Here is a 22874-nt window from a genome sequence, read left to right on the forward strand (position 1 = left end):
ATAATGTATAATAACGCAATATAATATATTCAAGTTAATTTATTGTTATTTATATTGATATTTTTATTTTTTTGTTATTTTACTAGTAAGCAATTATTTTCCTTGCAGACAATATGGTAGATTGTATTTACCACCTGTTGATTTACTATTATTATATTTTATTAATACATATATATTGTTTATATGTATATTTTTTACTATTTTTTTCCTAGAAAATAATGTATTTAATAATAATACAGACTATTGGTGAATCTGTATGAAGTAAAAATGTAAGCTACTTCAGCAATACTATTAAATATATTTTATTTATTATGATTAATATTATAATTATTATATTATATGTGTTCATATGTATATTTTTTCTATGTAAGTCCATTAACTGATCGTTTTTTCTGTAATATTTGTACTATTATTATTATTATTATTAGCCTATTATTATTGGTTATATTTTTATATTCATTTATATTATTTTTTTTCCTTCATTTCAATCTCTTAACATTCTGAATGTAAATGATAGCATACTATAAATGCTCAACATGCCAGTAAAGCTTTGATTATGCTGGCTATCATATAATGTTTCATTGAGAAATTAGTCATTCACATCGTTTCATTTGGAAATGAAAACACTCATTTATCGTCACACGGGCATAAATATAATCATAAGTTAATTCTTTATTATTGGCATAATTGTCAGGCATTCGCAAAAATATAGCCCTAACCAGTTATTAAAATAATAATAATAATATTACATGTGACCCTGGACCACAAAACCAGTCCTAAGGGTCAATTTTTTTAAAATTAAGATGTATACATTATCTGAAAGTTGAATAAAAAGGCTTTCAATTGATGTATGGTTTGTTAGAATGGGAAAATTTGGGGCCAAAATACAACTTTTTGAAAATCAAAAATCTGAGGGTGCAAAAAATTAAGAAAATTGCCTTTAAAGTTGTCCAAATGAAGTTTACGAAGCAAAAATGCAGTTTTTATATATTTACAGTATGAAATTTGCAAAATATCTTTATGGAACATGATCTTTTGGCAAAAAAGAAAAATCAATGATTTGGCCCATACAATGTTTTTTGGCTATTGCTATAAATATACCCACACAATTTAAGACTGGTTTTGTGGTCCAGGGTCACATATATCAAAACGGAATTTTTGCTTAGTAATATGCATTGCTAAGAACTTTATTTCGTCAGCTTTAAAGGCGATTTTCCCTATATGTGTGTCCCTGGACCACAAAACCAGTCTTAAGTGTAAATTTGTCGAAATTGAGATTCTTACGTCACATGAAAGCTGAGTAAATAAGCTTTCCATTGATATATTGTTTGTTAAAATAGGACAATGTTTGTCTGAGATACAACTATTTGAAAATCTGGAATCTGAGGGTGCAAAAAAAATCTAAATATTGAGAAAATCACCTTAAAAGTTGTCCAAATGAAGTTCTTAGCAATGCATATTACTAATCAAAAATCAAGTTTTTATATATTTATGGTAGAAAATTTACAAAATATCTTCATGGAACATGATCTTTACTTAATATGCTAATGATTTTTGGCATAAAAGAAAAATCAATAATTTTGACCCATACAATGTATTTTTGGCTATTGCTACAAATATACCCGTGCTACTTAAGACTGGTTTTGTGGTCCAGGGTCACATATTTAGATTTTTTTGCACCCTCCGATTCCTCCATCAATGGAAAGCTTATTTATCAGATTTCAGATTATGTATAAATTTCAAAAAATGTACCCTCATTCTTAATAAACTTCATTTATATAATAATAATTTAATAATGCAATAATTTCTTAATTCAAAATAAAATATAAAAAAACATCTCTGATGATCCCAGGTTATAAGGTCACACAGGTTTGTTTACGCATTAAACTTGTAAATATGACGTTCCCTCAACATAAGAAGCCGTGGCCTTGAGAATGTATTGTGTATTTGGCGTGTGTTTTATGTGTAATGCATGCTCTTATCTGAGATACAGTATGACATTCATCTCAAAACTGATTCCAGGTCAGTCCACGTCTGGATCCATCGGGGAAGTCGCTATCCAGGTGGACCTGATCTCACACCCCGGCACTGGAGAGCACAAAGTCAGCGTTAAAGGTAAAACACACACATACACAGAGCTGTTAATTCACGATTAAGACACTCTGAAGTCTAAATGACTCGAATTAGCATGTTTCTCTTAGCCACAGACACTGTATTCTTTTAATCAGTTATAGTGTAATTTCACTGATAAAGCGTTTGGGTTGTGAGAGGCATTTTCTGCTGCTCTAATTAGCAGAATGAAAGTTTCCTCTCGCTGTAATGGCTCTCATCTGGCCACTTTATCAAGAGCTCAGGATCTGTTAATGAGCTCCATCTCTACAGGAGACACGGAAACTGGACTGCAGAGAGACACCTGCACAACGCACCCAATTAATGACCACGTTAGAAAACCTTTACTTAAAATTTTACATTTTACTTTCTAATCAAAACAATATCAGTGATATTGCGTTATTATGAATTCATGACTGAGGAATGCCACAAAACAGATATTATAATGTTCCTAATTAACTTTCTCTATGATTTATTGTTGGTGATAAATCCGTAGGCTGCTGCTAAGCAACTTGGCACATTAATATAAAATAAAAAGAACAGATTTGCCTCATCCAGTCAGCTGTAATTATGTTTTATAAGCACAACATGTCTATTTTACTACATTGTCATTTATTTATTTTTTGAAGTTGTAAATAAAACCGATGCGAGTTCATTTTGTTAGGAAAATACTTTTTCAGTCTTCATTACGGATGCGTGTTTCCACAAAGAAATAAAAAAGATTGTGATTTATCTCACAATTATCAATTCAGAACTTTTCCCTCACAATTCTTTTACATTTATTCTGAAAATTGAGAGTTATAAACTCAGAACTGCAAGATAGAAATGAAAAATTGTGAGAATTAAGTCAGAATTCTGAGTTTATAAGTTCATGAAAAATCTGAATTGGAAAATGTAAACTTTTAAACTCAGAACTGTGAGAAAGAATTCTGAATTGAGATATAAGCTCAAAGTTGCTATTATCTTTTTATCATCAAAATTTCACATTTAATTCAATGCGTTACTATCTATTTCTTTGTAATTATTTTTTTACATTTACTAGCAGTTTATAAGTGAAAATTATTTCAAAGTAAATCCTATACCTTTTTTTTCTCCACTACACTCTTAAAAATAAAGGTGCTTTAAAGGGTTCTTCACTGCGATGCCATAAAAGAACCATTCAGTCAAACCATCTCTTCCTTAACTTTTTATAATCTGAAGAACCTTCTTTTGCCACAAAGAACCTTTTATGAAACACAAAGTTTCTTCAGATGTTAAAGGTTCTTTATAAAACCATTTAAACTAAAAAGGTTCTTCTTTGTCATCATGAAGCACCTTTATTTTTAAGAGTGTAAGCAGGTCTGAATGTTGGTTTTCTCTAGTAGTGAAGTTCATGGGCCAGTTGTTCAAAAAGTATAATCTGAATCAGAATGATCTGGATTTGGAAATCCCATGTTTTCCTATCCAGGATCAGCTAACTCATTTTACTTTTGTTTCATTTTTTTCAAAGCAAAATTGGATTGGATCACTCTGATCCAGATCTGGATTACTAGAGCTCTATGGAGCCTCTAAATGGACATGAAGGAAAAATAAATAAATAAAAAAATAAATGAGATGGGGGAAGAAAACAATGTTTTGCATTTTACTTTTGCATTGCATTTACACAAATAACTACTTCTGACTGCTCCATTTCTGATCAGATGTTAAATTACAAACGGTAATTAAAAAAAGTTTATATTGAGTTTATATCACAATTGTGACTTTTTCTCAGAACTGCGAGTTTATATCTTGCCATAGGTTTTTTGCGATTGCATTAAAAACTTGCAATTCTGACTTTATAACATGCAATTGCGAGTTAAGTCAGAATTGTGAAATATAGAGAACATTTAAATCTTTTTCCCCTCAAAATTGGACTCAAAATTGTGAGTTTATATCTTACAATTGTGAGAAAAAAGTCAATTGTGAGTTTGTGTCTCGCAATTCTGACTTTATAACTCACAATCTCATAATTCTGAGAAAAAAAATTTTGAACTATGAGATGTAAACTCACAATTATGAAAAAATGTCAGAATTGTTAAATTAAAAAGCCTTTTTATTTTCTATTTAGTGGCAGAAACAGGGATCCATAGTTTGGAGATATATTACATGTCAAAATGTTGTATTTATTGGACCAGTTTTAAAGTTTTATTACATTTTTGTTCCTGAAATCCACCCTTCTGCTGGGTTCAAAATAATCAATTTTTTTTATCAAAAGTATTCCAATCTTAATAAAATGTTCAAAACAACACAAATTGAGGATTTAATCCAGATCCATTGACAGCTGTTTGTTATGGAAGCCCGTTTCCACCACTATATAAAAATAAGAAAAAATTGTGACTTTTTATCTCACAATTCTAACTTTTTTCGGAAAATTCTGAAAAAAAGCTCACAATTGCGAGATATAAACTTGCAATTTTGAGAAGAAAAAAAAAATCTGACTTTATAACTTACAATTTTCAGTTTATATCACACAATTCTGAGAAATAAAGTCAGAATTGTGAGAACAATAAGCCTTTTTATTTTCTATTCACTGGCAGAAACAAGCTTCCATAGTTTGGGGATGTCAAAATGTTGTATTTATTGGACCAGTTTTATTACATTTTGTTCCCTTCTGCAGGGTTCAGAATAATCCAGTTTTTTTTTTATCAAAAGTATCCCAATCTTACTAAAACGTTTTAAACAACACAAACTGAGGATTTAATCCAGATCAAACCCAAGATTTTGTGATCTAATCCAAATTCAGAATCCTTGTCTTTTTCTTTCGAACAACCCATTTCCAAGATTCAATCTAATGGTCAAAATGCAATCAGATAATTGAAAAACTGGTTTAGTTACATACAGTCCTAGAGCTGCCTCGGAAATTCTAGCAAAACACATCAGAGGTGAAATATCTTTCTTGTACCTGGTTATGTGACTCTGAAACTATTGTATGTGATATATAAGTCATTTAATTTAACATGACTCACTCGAGAGAGCATCCTCTTCCTCTGCAGTTGTGGGTGTGAACAATATCAACTGGCAGACGAACGCCATGTTTCGCCCCTTCGTGGAGGTCAACGCCATCGGCCCACACCTGGCTGACAAGAAACGCAAGTTTAGCACCAAAACCAAGAATAACAACTGGTCTCCAAAATACAATGAAACATTCCAGTAGTGAGTATTCATTTCACATTCTATATATTTATAAAGGCTGGTGTTTTTTGGGGTGGATATGTACAAAATATTCAGTGTTCAGAAACATGTGACCCTGGTCACCAGTCTTAAGTAGCGTGGGTATATTTGTAGCAATAGCCAAAAATGCATTGTATGGGTCAAAATGATCCATTTTTAAGATGAAAATCAATAGGATATTAAGTACAGACCATGTTTCATTAAGACATTTTGTAAAGTTCCTACCATAAATATATAAAATATATTAAAACTTAAAACTATTAAAATTTTTTGATTAGTCTTTTGCATTTCTAAGAACTTCATTTGGACAACTATAAAGGCGATTTTTTTCAATATATAGATTTTTTTTTGCACCCTCAGATTTTGAAATAGTTGTATCTCAGCCAAATATTGTCCTTCCCTAACAAACCATACATCAATGGAAAGCTTATATATTCAGATTATGTATACATTTCAATTTTTAAAAAATGACCCTTATGACTGGTTTTGTGGTCCAGGGTCACATACTGTATACACTAAACCTCAAAACCTATTTGGGCTAGGTAAGATTTAAAACAATTTTGAGAGAAGACTTTTATGCTCAGGAAGGCTGCATCTATTTGATTAAAATTACAGTAAAATGTGAAATATTATGTTAATTTAAAATAGCTGTTTTCAATGTGAATATAGATTAAATTGTAATTTATTCCTGTGATCAAACCTGGATTTTCAGAATCATTACTCGAGTTTTTAGTGGCACATGAACCTTCAGAAATCATTCTTATATGCTGATTTGCTCCTCAAGAAACACTTCTAATTATTATCAATGTTGAAAACAGTGACAGCTGTGATGAAGAGTAAGAAAAAACTGCATCTATTTAAGAATTCAGATGTATAAATCTCAATTTATGACTGCTTTTGTGGTCCAGGGTCACATACTGTGTACACTAAATCTCAAAACTTATTTGAGAAATTTATGCTTAGGAAGGCTGTATCTATTTGATTCCAATTACAGTAAAATACAGTAAAAATGTGAAATATTATTTTAATTTAAAATAGCTGTCTTCAATGTGAATATATGTTAAAATGTAATTTATTCCTGAGATTCAAAGCTGAGTTTTAGCCATCATTACTCCAGTCTTCAGTGTCACATGATCCTTCAGAAATCATTCTAATATGCTAATTGGCTGCTCAAGAAACACTTCTAATTATTATGAATGTTGAAAACAGTGTTGAATAGTAAGAAAAAACTGCATTTATATGAAGTAATAATGATTTGTAACATTAAAAATGTCATTTTTGATCAAATTATTGCATCCTCGCTGAATAAAAGTACTTTTGAATTGCAGCGTATATCAGAGTAGGACAGAATCAATTTGTAAGAGTTGATGTGAATCCCACAGGATTATATATGACTGAAAATGACTAGTAAATGAATAAAGAGTCGTGATAAGATACGTGATCACTATTATTCCCTCTGTAATCCCATTTCAATCAGTCACAGTGCCCTAATTTTAAAAGTTTTACAGAAAGAAATCATACTTTTGAGAGATCAATGTAAAACTCAGTAGCCTAATAAAAGATGTTTTATTACATATGGAGCTCTTGGACCGGCCGAATACTTCTCACTTTATCTCCTATTATTGGATGAAATAAATGAATCATGTCTGACTGTAAATAGAGCATTCGACATCAGCAGTCGTCTCGTCTGCTTCCTGGTTTTTCACTGCTGCCATTGACTGATCGCTTTTATGCCGCACAAATGCACTTGAACAAGAGCACAGAAACCAAGCGTCCACGTGAAGATTTACTCCTGACAGTCTCATTTAAGGCTTGTGAAGGAAAAGATAATTAAGAAAGGCTTTCCAGAACAGTTGGCTCAACAAAAAGCCCCGCATTTGGCTTTTCAATGGCGTTCGAGTAAAATGTAACAGAAGCGCAGCACAAACTCAATGACACACTGAATTAACCTCTCTCTTAGAGCGCACGTAAAATAACTTGAACTCAAAGCCCACCTTTGGATATTAAGGGCCTTTTAGCTTAATGGAGCCTTAAGCCGATTTCGTGTGGAAGCATAAAAGAGCTCCTGTGTGGTGCTTTTCATTCTTTCAATGCAATTTCTGTGTCTGATAAACATTAAGCTGACCGGGTTACAGAAACGCTGCTTCACAGACTCGTCTGATTCATGACATGCCTGTAGAAAGGATGCATTGGACAAACATCTTTGTGCATGCTGACTTTCTGAATGCTGAAATGCATGAATGCAGCATCATGCAAAGGTTTCTCGTGTCATTGCAGAGATGCTCTATGAAGTTGAATATGAATTTAATACACCAGCAAAAGTGGTCAATAACAGGGGGATCAATATGATTAAACAAGCACTATTTAACACGAGTCAGTCAGCTTCAAGTACAATGAAATATAGGCTTATATGACTGGAGTCTTCATTTCCAGTGGACGTCATTATAAATACAAAGGTAGGGTACGATGGGGGTAAAGGCACACTGGGGTAAAAGGCGCCTTTGATATTATTTTCCTCTAAACCACTAAATGGCAGAAAAACATCTGCTTTTCAGAATACACATGCAATTTTGTGTAAAACATATATATTTCTCTGCAATCATACACTTTGGGCACAGTGGAAAGCAATTTTTTTTTGTCTTATTTTGGGTGTGCCTTTAGCCCTGTTATACCCTACCATTTATTTTCACTTTTCAAGTTTAAGATCTCCGTATTTTTTTCAAAACAGTTTGTATTTTAATGTTTATTTAGGTTTTATTGTCTTGCCCCATTTTTCTTGAATTGTTGATTAATTGCAATCAGACAAATTTGATGTGAATTAAAGGAGTATTTCACTTTCAGAACAAAAATTTACAGCCTGTCATTCAAGATGTTCGTGTCTTTCTTTCTTCAGTCGTAAGGTAATTATGTTTTTTGAGGAAAACATTTCAGGATTTCTCTCCATATAATGGACTTCTATGGTGCCCCCCGAGTTTAAACTTCCAAAATGCAGCTTCAAAGGGCTCTAAATGATCCCAGCCAAGCAAAGGAGGGTCTTATCTAGCAAAACAATTGGTTATTTTCTAAAAGAAAATTACAATTGATATACTTTTTAACCTCAAATGCTCGTCTTGTCTAGCTCTGTGTGTACTCTGTGTAGAGATTAAAAAACATATAAACTGTAAATGTTTTTAGAAAATAACCGATCGTTTCGCTAGATAAGACTTGTCTGGGATCATTTAGAGGCCTTTGAAGCTGCATTTAAACTGCATTTTGGAAGTTCAAACTCAGGGCACCATAGAAGTCCATTATATGGAGAGAAATCCTGAAATGTTTCTCAAAAAACAATTTCTTTACGACTCAAGAAAAAAAAAGACATGAACATCTTGGATGTACATTATCTGTAAATTTTTGTTCTGAAAGTGAACTAGTCCTTTAACATAAATGTTGTGCCTTCTCCATCCAGCGTGCTGAGTAATGAACACGGCCCAGAGGCCTACGAGCTTCACATCTCCGTGAAGGACTACTGCTTCGCCCGAGAGGACCAAATCATCGGCATGACCATCCTGCAGCTCAGAGAACTGGCCGAGAAGGGCAGCCTGAACGCCTGCTACCCGCTCGTCAAGAGCGTCACCATGGACGAAACCGGCCTGACCATCACGAGAATACTCTCCCAAAGGACCAACGACGAAGTGGCCAAAGAGTTCGTCCGTCTCAAGTCGGACACGCGGTCGGCCGAGGAAGTGTCGTAGAGCAGCGGCGGCGGGCGGGGAGAACAGAAGCGCGGTTGTGTTTGTTTTTGTGCATGTGTGTAAAACATCTGTTGGAATGTTCATTTTAAAACTACAAGTACGTACAAAAGTGTTTACCTACCGTATGCTCTCTCTATCAAATATTATATTCTACCGAGTTATGTTCACGAGACAGTTTTGTATGACGATTAGTCTTTTTGAACAGATATCGTATTTGTTCAGATAAAGTGCCAAACCTGATGAGTTTAAGAAAATACAAAAAAAAAGTACAAAAAAAAACAATAGACTAAATACAAACGCATATGAATTACTGGTGAAGTTGGTATCTTTCTAAATTTGCTCGATTCTTTTTGTCCGGTGTATATCATCCTCTCTTTAAGTGTGTAGCGGTTTTGTTCGTCTTCATTCCCGCACCGTTTTCGTTGGTTCGTTTGGTTTTTCGCGTTTTTAACACACGGCACTGGTGGTGCATGTCTCGTTTTCTTGGTGACGTCTCTCTCCCATGTGTTCTCAGTGACTGTGGGCATCGTCTCGGACCCTCTCCCCTCCAACGTTTTGTATTTGAGTCGACTTTAAAAAGAGACCATTTTTTAAAATGGCGATGACTGCTACAAATCTCTTCATAAGTGTTTGTAATTTTATAGTCGTTGACAACAATGAAAACCGCCTCGAGCGCTGCCGGTCCAGGCAGGAGGGGTGGGATGTTCTTTTGGTTTGTTTTTACGTTACGTTACCTTTCCTTTTTTTACCATAGGCTTTCGGCCTTTCTGAATTATCACTGTGAACATGGGCTCTGAAAGGCAAGCTTACATCACATTTGTTGACTGTTTGATATCATCTTTTTATTTTTTCAAACAACTTTGATTCTAAAAAACAAAAAAATGAAGAGAAACTGCCAAAGTTATATGGAAATGTTCATACAAAAGCAATCCATGATCTGTATGGAAATCAGTATATACTATGTACACGTGCTACATACTGTACATTATGTTTCTAGTCGATGGGCCGGTTTTGAGTTCGTTTGGGGATGATTTCTGTGAAGTTGTTTTATCTGGTATGAATGTGGTAAATGTTGCTTTACAGAAGAGTCACATGGATCGCCGTCATCTCATTTATTTTTGTTTACAGAGGAAAAAGTTTAACATTTGGTATTTATGCAACATTCCTATGTATTGCACTGATGGCAAATTGTATGTCATGTAAATATATTTAGTGAGAAATTGTAACGAAGGTCTCGTTTGTATTTTTAAGGAAAGCAACTTCAACTCTCTCTCTCTCAGCACTGAAAATCATTGAAAATTCAGGTTGTGTTCGGGTCAAACTGACCCGGAACCCGATTTTTTTTCCCCAAAAATATGTTAACGTTATCACATTGTACTCAAACTTCCCGACTTTGTTCACACAGGGTATGAGTACTTCTCATAATTGTTTTAATATTTTTCAAAATTTTGTTATTTTTTGTGGGTTTTATTTCACCTAGTCACACTTGTGGTGTTCCTGGTCAAAAATGACAGGACTCCAAACAATTGCTTATAAATCGCTTATTATGCTATATTGTCAACAAGTATTGGATTCGTTCTTTTTGTCAACTTGTTTTATTTCATTTAGGAATGGTTTTGTGTTTCTATTTGCATCTGATTAATCGTAGGCCTCATTTAGTTGAGAATAGGTACCTTGTTTTTTTCATGAATAATTTTCACAATATTAAACATAAAATTCTAAAAATTTGTTTATCACACTAGTGTGATTTAATGTTTAATCAGGAAGTTTGCTTTTAAATGCTTTTCACAAAAAGATTGAATCCAATATTTGGTGATAATATAGTATAATGAGAGATTTATAAGCAATTGTTTGGAGTCTGGTCATTTTTGACCGGGAACTTCAAAGGTGTGACAGAAATCTGAACACAACCAGAGGGTTAACGGAGGATGTTATGAGATTATTTTAACGAATACATGTCCAGGTCACCCCAAATTTCAAAAAAGAAATTGTATATAAATGGGCCATTATACAGAATTGGTGTTGTCCCACAACCAAAAAACACATTTAAAAAGCATTTAAGTACTCAAATCGTAGATGTTTACTAAGATCCTTCTATTATCTATTGAAACCCACAGTAATATTTTTAAATATCAGTGGGCTTAATATATATAAAATAATCTTTTATTGGGTAATTTCAATTGGGAGGTGGCTGTCCCGAACCCTAACCCCTAAATTTCAACTTACGAAAATATTGAAATATATTTTTTTCCATTGTTGTTTTTAAAAGTATCATTTTGATTCTTTCAAAAAGTTCAAATAAGTTCAATAAAAAAAAAATAATTATGAACATTTATGTAAAAAAAATGTGTATATCATTTTTCATCTCACAGTATACAGTATACTATACTTTCATCTTCAGTATACTGAATAATCAACTAAGATGCTATGAAAGTTTTTTAGTTAAATGTATATTCAAACTAATGTATCCCTAATTTTGAAATCAGTATGATCAACTTTTGGCCTTTTCCAAAGAAAAAATTGGACTCAAAATACAACAAATCTAACAAAAAACACTTTAAAAATATATTATAAAAAATTTAATTGTTATTGATTTACCTCTGAAAGAATTTAATAAAATATAAATATATATATATATATATATTTACAATGTAGATGTAAGCAAAATCTTAACATATAACCCTTCTAATTAAATTATTATTAATGTGTTTTGGTAGTGACAAATTTGGGGTGAGGACAAATATTCCAAAACTTTCTGAAAATACAATATGAGAATCAACTGCACAATAATTAGAAATTTCTAGAAATTTTTTTTTTTCAAAACGTTTCAAACTCTGACTTTGGACCAATTCTGTAGAATGGCCTTTATATACACTGAAATACAGTAGTCAACATTTGAAGTGGATCAAAACCTTTCATCAAAGTTGTCCTACAACCAAAGCAATACCCGTTCTTGTCTTATAAAACAACTTTGATGAACTTTTTTGATCCACTTCAAATGTTGACTACTGTATATATTTAAATACATACACACACTATAATTTATTCATTACACTGCAAAAAATGCATTGCAAAAAATGCATTTCTTACCTAGATTTTTTTGTCTTGTTTCAAGCCAAAATATCTAAAAATTATTAAATCAAGGATTTTCTAGACAAGTAAAAAAATAATAATCTTGTTTTCCAAAAATAATTTTAATTAGTCAATTTAGTCAAAATTAAGTGTGTTTTTGCTTGAAACAAGCAAAATAATCTGCCAATGGGGTAAGAAAAATTATCTTTTTTTCTGTTTGAAATAAGATTTTTTTTGCTTACCCCAATGGCAGATGATTTTGCTTGTTTTAAGCAAAAATGTATGTAATTTTGATGTTTTTTTTTTTTTCTGAAAACATTTTTGATTTAGGATTTTTTAGATATTTGGGCTGGAAACAAGACAAAGAAAAGTAAGAAAAGCTTTTTTTTTTTTTTGCAGTGTACGATTTTTGAGTGAATTACTAGATATGTTACTGACTGATGTCATGAGATTTACCTTATAATCCAGTTGTTCACACTGATATTTTGAAAGTCGACAAGTGACTCCATGACAGTATTTGTTGTTGTTTTCAAAACAGCGACGGATCTCCTCACAGTATGTGGTAACATGCTCTGGATGTGACTGGCACACATAAGATGACACATTGTTTTGATACGGTAGTGCTTTGTTATTTCTTCAGAAGTGTGTGGAATGCGTCTGGTGAGCAGGAAGCTGATCGCAGATCCAGAATGGCACGCTGATGGACAGGTCACGTGGCATCTTCACCGCGCTCCTTTCAATCTGAAAGCAAGAGAGAAATTAAACCCACTACATTTGCATTTAAAATAATCCATGTCACTCAACAATATATAGATTCAGCATTGACGACTATTAGCAAGTAATGGACAATCAGCGCCATGTTGGAAAGGTCAAACGCATGAGTGAACTGACAGATGTGGCATGCTACAGACAACGTCTGTTGCAAACATTTGGTTCGTCATTAATGTCAGACAATTTGACTTAATGCAGATTATATACCATTAAAGAGAAAATTGGCAAAATGTTCTTGTACTATATGACATTATCCGAGTGTAACATGATTAAGCTCTGCAATTTTGATTAGCGGTCATACTATCCACCCTATTTTCCCTGTAAAAGCAGGTGCGGCTTTTGGTCTTATCCGTGTCCAGCTATTTTTAGCTGTACAAAACAGCTCGTTTTGCTGCTTGATATTGCAAATTCATGTGTCTTATCATGTTATTTTACTATATTCTCTTAATTATTAACACACTGGTTTGTAGTGCAAACAGTTTTACCATTTACTGCATGTTTTTATTCTTCTCAGTATTTCCTATAGCAGCTAATGAACTTGAAGACTCGCCTGCGTTGAAGAATAAGGTGAATAGCTTACATAAATCATAATCAAGAAACATCATACTAAATATGTGCAGATGTTTATGCCGAATAACATAATTCGTAGAAAGGCAGATGTGTTTTATAATAATTAAAAAAAAAAAAACACTAGAGTAGATGTTTGTAAGTAACTAAAATATATATGTACAGTTGAGGTCAAATGCTTACATCCCCCTTTCAGAATCTGCAAAATGTTAATTATTTTACCAAAATAAGAGGGATCGTACAAAATGCATGTTATTGTTTATTTAGTACTGACCTGAATGAGATATTTCACATAAGATAAATTTACATATAGTCCACAAGAGAAAATAATAGTTAAATTTATAAAATTACCATGTTCAAAAGTTGATTCTTATTACTGTTGTTACCTGAATGATGCACAGCTGTTTTTTTGTTTAGTGATAGTTGTTCATGAGTCCCCAGTTAAACTTTCTACTGTTCTTCAGAAAAATCCTTCCGGTCCCACAAATTCTTTGGTTTTCCAGCATTTTTTGTATTTGAACCCTTTCCAACAATGACTGTATGATTTTGAGATTTATCTTTTCACACTGAGGACAACTGAAAGACTCATATGCAACTATTACAGAAGGTTCAAACACTCACTGATGCTCCAGAAGGAAAACAATGCATTAAGAGCCAGAGGGTGAAACCTTTGAACAGAATGGAGATGTGTACATTTTTCTTATTTTGCCTAAATATTTTATTTTTCATTTAGTACTGCCCTTAAGAAGCTACAGAAGATACTTACATGTTTCCCAGGAGACACAAATTAAAATTTACCCTGATCTGAATCTTAATGCACAGTGCGTTTGAACCTTCTGCAATAGTTGCATATGAGTCCCTCAGTTGTCCTCAGTGTGAAAAGATGGATCTCAGAATCATACAGTCATTGCTGGAAAGGGTTCAAATACACAGAAATGCTGGAAAACCAAACAATATGCGGGACCTGAAGAATTTTTCTGAAGAACAGCAGGCAGTTTAACTGTTCAGGACAAACAAGGTACTCATGAACAACTATCACTAAACAAAAAAACAATAAAAACACAGCTGTGGATCATGCAGGTAAGAACACAGTATTAAGAATCAAGGGGATTCAACAATTAATTCAACTATTATTTTCTCTTGTGGACTATATGTAAACATCTTTTATGTGAAATATCTTATTCAGGTCAGTACTAAATAAACAGCAACATGCATTTTTTTTTATTGTAGACAGTAATTGTAAATGAAAATGATAAATTGCATTATAAAAATTTACCAGCAACAAAAACCAAACTATATTGTGTACACTAAATGTTGACCTTCCTAAGATGGCGGTACTGTTGACGTATCTGTTGAATATCAGCCAAATGCAGTAGCAGGTATCAGTGGTTTAGATAAGTTCTCAACCCTGAGGCTTTGTAATATAAGAGCCAAAAGACAGTTTGATTTCATAAATAATACACTTTCATGAATAATACATGAAAATGTCAGCATCAAAATGAGACATGGTTTGTAAAAATCCATAGAAAATGTAAAACACCTTTAAAAAAATTCCTTCATATACTGTTTTTACAGACTTTTCTTATCCACCCGTTCAGTTTTATTTGGAGAAACCTCTGGGACAGACCTGTATTCTTCTGCAATACTGATTTTATAGAGCTCGATGAATTATTGAGTCAGTATATACCATATTCAATGCATTTACGTTGCACAGCCGTTTGACTGCAGCCTCGGACGCATCGGAGGCAGTTGCTATGGAAACACTATCTCAGCCTCAGAGTGCTGTGGGTGATGCTCCTCATGTCTTTGACCATAAAAACTGACATCTTAAAAACCGTAATCACCAAACCAGCAATCAGCCAATATTTCAGTTCTCATGGCGTCTACAGTATAGTAAAGCTCTGACCTGGTCATCAATCTCCCAGCCACGGCTTAAAGGTAAAATAGGCCTGTTTGAGATAGATTTAGAGTAATGTTGAAGGCGTTTGCTGTATCTTTTACAAATGCAGCTGAATACTGACTCACTCTTTGTTTATTTTTGCTGACCCTCGGTTTTCACCTTTGGCCTCGACCGCATCTCTTGACCACAGCAGATCAGATTTTACAGATTTTGAGTAATTTATAAGTCAGGAAGCTCATACTGCCCATTCAGCCATGTTTTATTAACACGTCCACTTCATTCAGTCTCAACGGGAAAGAAAAAATATTTCTTAAAGAATATGAAGATTAAATGGAGAAGTTTTCTGAAAGTTTCTGCTTGTATTTTTCACCTCAGAAGACGTTTCAGAAGAGATCCAAACTCTGATTTGCCAAGATACTGAACTATGCAATCAAATGATCTCAGTATGAACTCAAACATATTTCATCAAAAAAATTTTAGCAATTAGTGAAATAAAATATTGCTAAATGTTGTTACAATATAAAATAATGATTTCTAATTTAATATAATTTAAAATATAATTTATTCCTGTGATGCAAATCTGAATTTTCATCAGCCATTAATCCAGTCTTCAGTGTCACATGATCCTTCAGAAATTATTCTAATATGATGATTTATTTATTTTATTGTTGATGTTGGAAACAGTTGTGCTGCCAAATATTTAAGAATTCTTTGATGAATAAAAAATTAAAAAGAACAGCATTTATACAAAATATAAACCTATTCTAACCATATAAGTCTTTGCTATCACTTTTTATGAATTTAACACATCCTTGCGTATAAAAATAGAAATTTCTTTAAAAAAAAGGAAATAATAAAAATGTACTGACCCCAAACTTTTGAACAGTAATGTATATTGTTAGAAAAGAGTTTCTATTCTAAATAAATGCTGTCCATTTTAACTTTTTATTCATCAAAGAACTGTTTCCAGCCCTGATAATAAATCAACATATTAAAATGATTTCTGAAAGATCATATGACACTGAAAACTGGAGTAATGATGCTGACAATTCAGATTTTCATCACAAGAATAAATTAATTAAGCTTTATTCATTACTTATTTTTATTCAAATATATTTACACAAAATCTTCAAATTTGACATATGAATGCATTTTCTGGATTTTAATATATGGCAAAATATATTTAAAATCAAATATATTTTCAAAAATATGCAAAAACATGACCAAAAATAAATAAATGAAATAATATATTTGTAGAAAATATTTCTTATAAATATATTTGAAAAAATACTGTAGCATATTTTATTTATTTTTGGGGAGAATTCAATTAAATAAAAAAATAAATAAAAAAAAAGTATACTTTTTTAACCTTTAAAAGTGTGGAATGAACAAGACTTTCAGAGGACAAGTCATGTACCAAAATCAAACCAATCCAAGCAAAACAAATATACTTAAAATTCCTTAAAGGATTCTGTTCATATGACAGTGTCAATTCTGAAAACTCTTCACAATGTACAAAGACAAATCCAACGCCTCTTTCTGTCAGAAACAGCACAAGCTGTGATTCATGGATCTGCTCAGAGCCGAGGACACACGAACAAGTGGAGATTGATTTTGCATATGACCTTCATCTGTCTGCTTATGGCATATTATGAAAAATCTTGAAACGGGGCGGATATGATGACATGAGACCGTACAAATGGAAATAGACTTGAGATTCTTGTAGCCTATGCATGACAAACTTATAACCTAAGCAGGTCCAGATGAACATTGGCTGCGTTCGAAACCGCATACTCAATGAGTAGGTACTTAATTTCAGTAAGTACTTACTTAACGAGCGCTAAAAGAGTACGTACTCTACAGCCAAATCTCGTTGAGTATGGATGTGATCTGCACGTCTTCCGCCATGTTGACGTTATCATGTGACCAACGACGTTATAACAAGTGCAACAACTTAACATATAGCGACAGGTTTAATTAATCTTTCTATAAATATTTTGATATTGATGAAATTTGTTCATTTTGTGGTCATGTTGAAGAAACAGCTGTTCTTTTATTGTGATTGTAGTAGATACGTTTCGGGTTCATTTAGGTTTTTGTATTTTTTAATTCTTAAAGAAATAATTTTTGTCAGGAAAACCCAAATTCTTAATTTTTTGAATAAGTTATTTCCTTTGTATTCAAAATTGTTAATCCATACGCAAAGCTAGCTTAAATTCTTGTTAAATTTCTCTTTTCATCCCTGAGGCTTATCAATAACAAAAACAAATCCAATTTTTGATAAACGATGATGTGAATATTTTGATTATTTGGAGATATTTTATCATATTTCCCTGTGTATATAATTGCATATGTAAGCAAGCCTAATAGTTATGTTTTTAGTTTTTCTCATTATGATTGTTCATTGTTAAAGATAAATACCATCTTTCCCTGAGCCTGTAATTGTAAGTTAGGTAGTATTAGTAATAAAATGAAAATAAGCACAACAGGTGCTCAAACACCTCATAGCATCAGTAACACAACAACCCTACCTAGTACATCTTCCTCCATGTTTGCAATATCTGCACAAAGGAGATGTGGATCAGCTGCTTGAAGATCTTGTGTTTGGAGGTGTTTTTTGAGGGTTTTACACTCAAAAAAATGTAAGTATTACTGCTTAGAAATTAAGATTACCTCAGAATGCACTGATCAATAATAATGATAAATGCTGACCTATAATTAATTATATTTTTTAGTAAAACAAGCATGTTTTTTTTTTAAATCAAGTAATTAATTAATGCATATGTAAATGAAACTTATATTTTATTTACTGATAACAACGTGGATATATGAGTAAAATAATAAAATAACCATGAACATAAATAAAGACACATGGAACAAAGCTTTATTCAGACATATTGGTATTTTAGTCTTTCTCTAGATGCTCTCGCTGGCTCTTTGGTCTCTGAGGATGAAGAGACCGCAGCAACATCTGGTCCAGATGAGACAAAGGGCAGGTGGAGTGATGGAGGGTCTCATCGATGGCACTTGACCATTTCCAGGATGCTGCTGTGGATTTCTCTTTTCTCACTGCACACACCAGTCTGCAGCAGACATTTCAGATCATACAAAGATACACAAATACAATACAGAAGTAGTAATTTTAACAGCACAATTTCATTAGATCTCTGTATTAGAAGTAACAAAATTACCAAACCTTAAATTAAGTTACAGATTTAACTTTTTTCCCCCACAAATGCTGCTGTCACCTTTCCTTTCAGGTCCTGCTCCACCGCAAAATACCTGCAACAAAGGCACAGAAATCTAGAATCAGAAAAGTGCTTAAAGATTTTTTTATTATAAAAAAAAAATGCAACTTAAGGTTTAATTAGATGTCTGTAGTGTACTCACTCAAAGCCTTTGATGGCAGCACTGCTTCATCAGTCACTCTTCACCAGACAAGCATACTTGTCTCATCTGTCCCTGTAACATCCACACAAGATTCAGTTCCCTCTGATTCGTGCGCTCAATACTACATTTATGAGGTAGCTGTTGTGTTCATTGGCTTTTTATCCAATACAAATGCTCCTGAATATATCAACAGTACTATTAAACAAATGAAAGAGATAACTCATGTTTACTTGTTTACTAACTATATGTTTATTTACATTACATTAATCTAAAGCAGTGTTGACAACAGAGAATTCTACATAAACTCACACAACGTCCATCACTCATTTAGATGTCTGTTTCGTGTTGTGCTGTGCTCATTTAATTCTCTCAGAACATGTTCCTGTCAGTTGTTAAACATTTAGAAATCATCTTTAAGATGCTATGCTCGCTATACGTAATAAAACGTGTTTTACAGCGAAATCACAAATATACTTTAACGTTACACGTATTGACACCTTATGCAAATCAGCAGTTTACGATACAGTAGCTCAACAAATACGATTTTAAGACAGGGAACCGTGTTTTGGTTTGTAATACTCACATTTGTAAACACTCTCGTTGCGGTTCCCAATCACGTTCGATGATGACGTTTTAGCCTCCTGTGGCCTCCTGGGATTGAAAAGTGTGCATCAGATGAACACTTCAGAATCTGGACTGAAGCAGTAGGACATCCGGGGATTTCTCGCCTACTCTTTTATGAATACTGAGCTTTCGAACGTACTTCTTTCTTCACGTACTCTTTTTTTCCTACTATATAGTAGGTAAGTAGGCATATTCGAACGCACTTTAAGTAGACGTTCGTCCGAATCTCGCGAGAATTAGTGCACTCGCCTACTGATTCTCGCCTACTCTTTTATGAATACTGAACATTCAAACATACTTTTTTGCTCGCCTACTGCTTTTTGCCTACTATATAGTATGGAAGTATGCGGTTTCGAACGCAGCCATTATGTTGCTCAGAGTTTGCTCTTTTAAAGCTCATGGCTTTTTTGTTAAGAAATTTTATGAGAAACGTTTAAGACAGAGACAATGGCACATAGGTCAAAGACGTAAAAGGGTTCAAGCTTAAAAACAATAAGTGTAATACTGCTTTAAATTGTTGTTTTTCCAACTATGTTTAATTTCATAGCATTTTTGTTTTTGTTTTTCTGAGCAAAAAATACATATCATACATTTTTTCTGTAATTTACAGAAGACACTAAAATGTCATTCAGACACAATCTTGTCAGGCATATTTACACCAAAAATCAATTTATGAATTTTAAAAGATGAATTACTTTCATCCCAAATACTAATTAGCTGTAACATTACATTTTTTTTGCCCATTTGTCAAATATTTTTTTACTCACTTAAAACAATAAAATTGTATACGCTCCCTTATTATTTTATATATTTTATTATGTACAAGTCAGAATAAGCATGTTTTTTGAATTTGTATATAAATATTGTGTAACACTGAATGACAATGTAACATTATTTCAACCAAATTTTTATATTTTATTCTCCAAAAACTTATTTGAAAAGTAAACACTTTACTTACATTTAATGTGCTTTCTATGGACATAAAATCACTTTTGTAAATTTATTTTGACGTGGACATCTTAACGTTTTTGACCCACATAAAGTAAGATCATTTTTGGAGAAACATCTGAGACAAAGTTAAAGAAAAATTCACTGAAAATTTACCATCCAAGATGTGAATGAGTTTGCATCTTCTTCAGATTTGAAAAAATGTAGCATTGCATCACTTACTCACCAATGGATCCATTGCAGTGAATGGGTGCCGTCAGAATGAGAGTCCAAACAGCTGATAAAAACATCACAATAATCCACAAGCAATCCACACCACTCCAGTCTATCAGTTAACATCTTGAAAAGCGAAAAACTGTGCTTCTGGAAGAAACAAATCCATCATTAACACATTTTAACTTTAAACTGTTACTTCAAAATATAGTCCATGATCCATAATAATGCTTCCTCCAGTAAAAAAAAAAAAAAAAAAAAAAGGTCATCTCCTGAAGATTTACCATCCAAGATGTGAATGAGTTTGCTTCTTCTTCAGATTTGAAAAAATGTAGCATTGCATCACTTTCTCACCAATGGATCCATTGCAGTGAATGGGTGCCGTCAGAATGAGAGTCCAAACAGCTGATAAAAACATCACAATAATCCACAAGCAATCCACACCACTCCAGTCTATCAATTAACATCTTGAAAAGCGAAAAACTGTGCTTCTGGAAGAAACAAATCCATCATTAACACATTTTAACTTTAAACTGTTACTTCAAAATATAGTCATTAATCCATAATAACACTTCCTCCAGTAAAAAAAAAGTTCATCTCCTGTTGTCTCTCACTTCAAAATCCAGCCACATATTTGTTTAGAGCTGTTTTTGGCTGGTAAACAATGCTTGATCTGTGCAGATTTTTCTCCAGATTCAGATCAGACCCCTTTATCACTAAAGGAAGCGTTAAAAACATCTTAATGATGGATTTGTTTCTTACAAACACACAGATTATGTATTACTTCCATTACTTGTGGATTCTTGTGATGTTTTTATCAACTGTTCTCATTCTGACGGCACCCATTCACTGCAAGTGATAGAATGCTACATTTCTCTATATCTGTTTACAATGAAGAAACAAACTCATATTTTTCTTTCCCACAAGGTGTGATAAAAAGCACTAATGTTGGCTTACAGAAATACACAGCTCTCTTTTCAATGTTTATACTATTTTGGCTAAGGACAGAAGACAGAAGGCGGGTTTCAACGAAGTCTTTGGTGTTTTCAGTGATATTAAGACTGAGCTGCTCTGAAGGCTATCATTTGCCTCAGAAAACAGACAACAAAGCTCTCTAATTCAGGAAGCGTCTTGGGGAAGAAACGCTCCGGTGTCATTGGTCTCGCAACGATTCTGTTTGTCCTTATTGGACATGTCTCGAGGAAGTGAGCTGTCCTGCTTCATCAAGCACAGAGCAACATACTGTACATACACAAGCAGCCAAAAGACATTAACCTTCAACCCACATTCTCGCGCCAGCTCATAATAATCAGCTCATAAACACAAGGAGAAAAAGACAGAAAGACACGCATTACCAAGAGTAGCGTGAGGACTTAATGTCGGTTGCGACCCGAAGCTCACGTTCGCATTACACAAGTCTGTCAGCATCTGTTCAAACGACAAGGACGTCAAATGTCGTTTCACTTTCCTCTGTCCGGGTGTGTCGACATTCATTTGACAGTTCAATGAGACGTGTTTGCAAACGCCACGCGGCATATTTATGGATCCTAATAATTGCTTTCAAGGACAGGAGCGGACACACCTCTGAATATGTTGGAGTTCATCATTCCATCAGGAAATAAAGGTCTCGTCTTCACAGAGGACGCGATGACCACGTTCACACTGCAAAGTTTTAGGAGTTACTTACAAATGCATTTACATGCAGGAGTGAATTTGCCAAATTAATAAAACATCGCCAGATTCACATCCATCTGTTTCGGATAAAACTGAACGTGCTTTTAGTGCCCTCACTGGACATTTCACTTTGGAAGTCTAAAAAAATGTAAAAGAAGCAAAGTCATATTTTGGAGAAATGTCATCTGGGCTGAAGAAATATGCATACACTGAAAGAAAAAAGAACAAAATTGGTGTAGAAACAATTTTCATTCAGAAATGTTCTGAACAAATTAAACAAAAATGGCAAGCAAGACACTGAACACTATCTTACGTAGTATTTTTGTCTCATTTTTAGTCAAAATATCTCAAATTTCTTAAATGAACATGCATTTATCAGATAAGCAAAATTGCATAAGATATTTAGTCTTGTTTTAAGGAAAATGCACTTAATTTAGTAATTTTGAAGTAGAAATTATTAAATTATGTAAAATGTTTTATTTAAAAATTAGAAAAATCATTTAACTAGAAAATAATAAAGATAACAGAAATATTCTGTAACAGAAAATCAATGATCTGAAATTAATAATAAATCAACTTTTGTCGTATCATTTACAAACAGAACTACTAGTAATAATATTATCATTAAAACATTTCTTAAAGAATATTTAGCAGAAAAATTCTTTACCAGAATTTATTTACCAGAA

The 22874-nt window shown here is 33.0% G+C and overlaps 2 protein-coding genes across 2 annotated transcripts in view; one reads left to right on the forward strand and one right to left on the reverse strand.

Annotated features, from left to right (window-relative positions):
* The window catches only part of LOC141345383 (protein unc-13 homolog B-like), a 95099-nt gene extending 84895 nt beyond the window's left edge, over positions 1-10204 (forward strand). Inside the window, exons 5-7 of the mRNA XM_073850237.1 lie at positions 2023-2115; positions 5121-5280; positions 8744-10204. Coding sequence (XP_073706338.1) covers positions 2023-2115; positions 5121-5280; positions 8744-9029 — 539 coding nt within the window. The 3' untranslated portion in view covers positions 9030-10204. The remainder of the gene's footprint in view (positions 1-2022; positions 2116-5120; positions 5281-8743) is intronic.
* Positions 10205-12737: 2533 nt separating this feature from the next.
* LOC141345384 (serine/threonine-protein kinase PAK 1-like) overlaps positions 12738-22874 on the reverse strand; it is a 30901-nt gene continuing 20764 nt past the window's right edge. The window contains exon 6 of the mRNA XM_073850238.1: positions 12738-12842. Coding sequence (XP_073706339.1) covers positions 12738-12842 — 105 coding nt within the window. The remainder of the gene's footprint in view (positions 12843-22874) is intronic.

The sequence above is a fragment of the Garra rufa genome, chromosome 11, assembly GCF_049309525.1.
Source record: "Garra rufa chromosome 11, GarRuf1.0, whole genome shotgun sequence".
In the NCBI taxonomy this organism is placed as follows: Eukaryota; Metazoa; Chordata; class Actinopteri; order Cypriniformes; family Cyprinidae; genus Garra; species Garra rufa.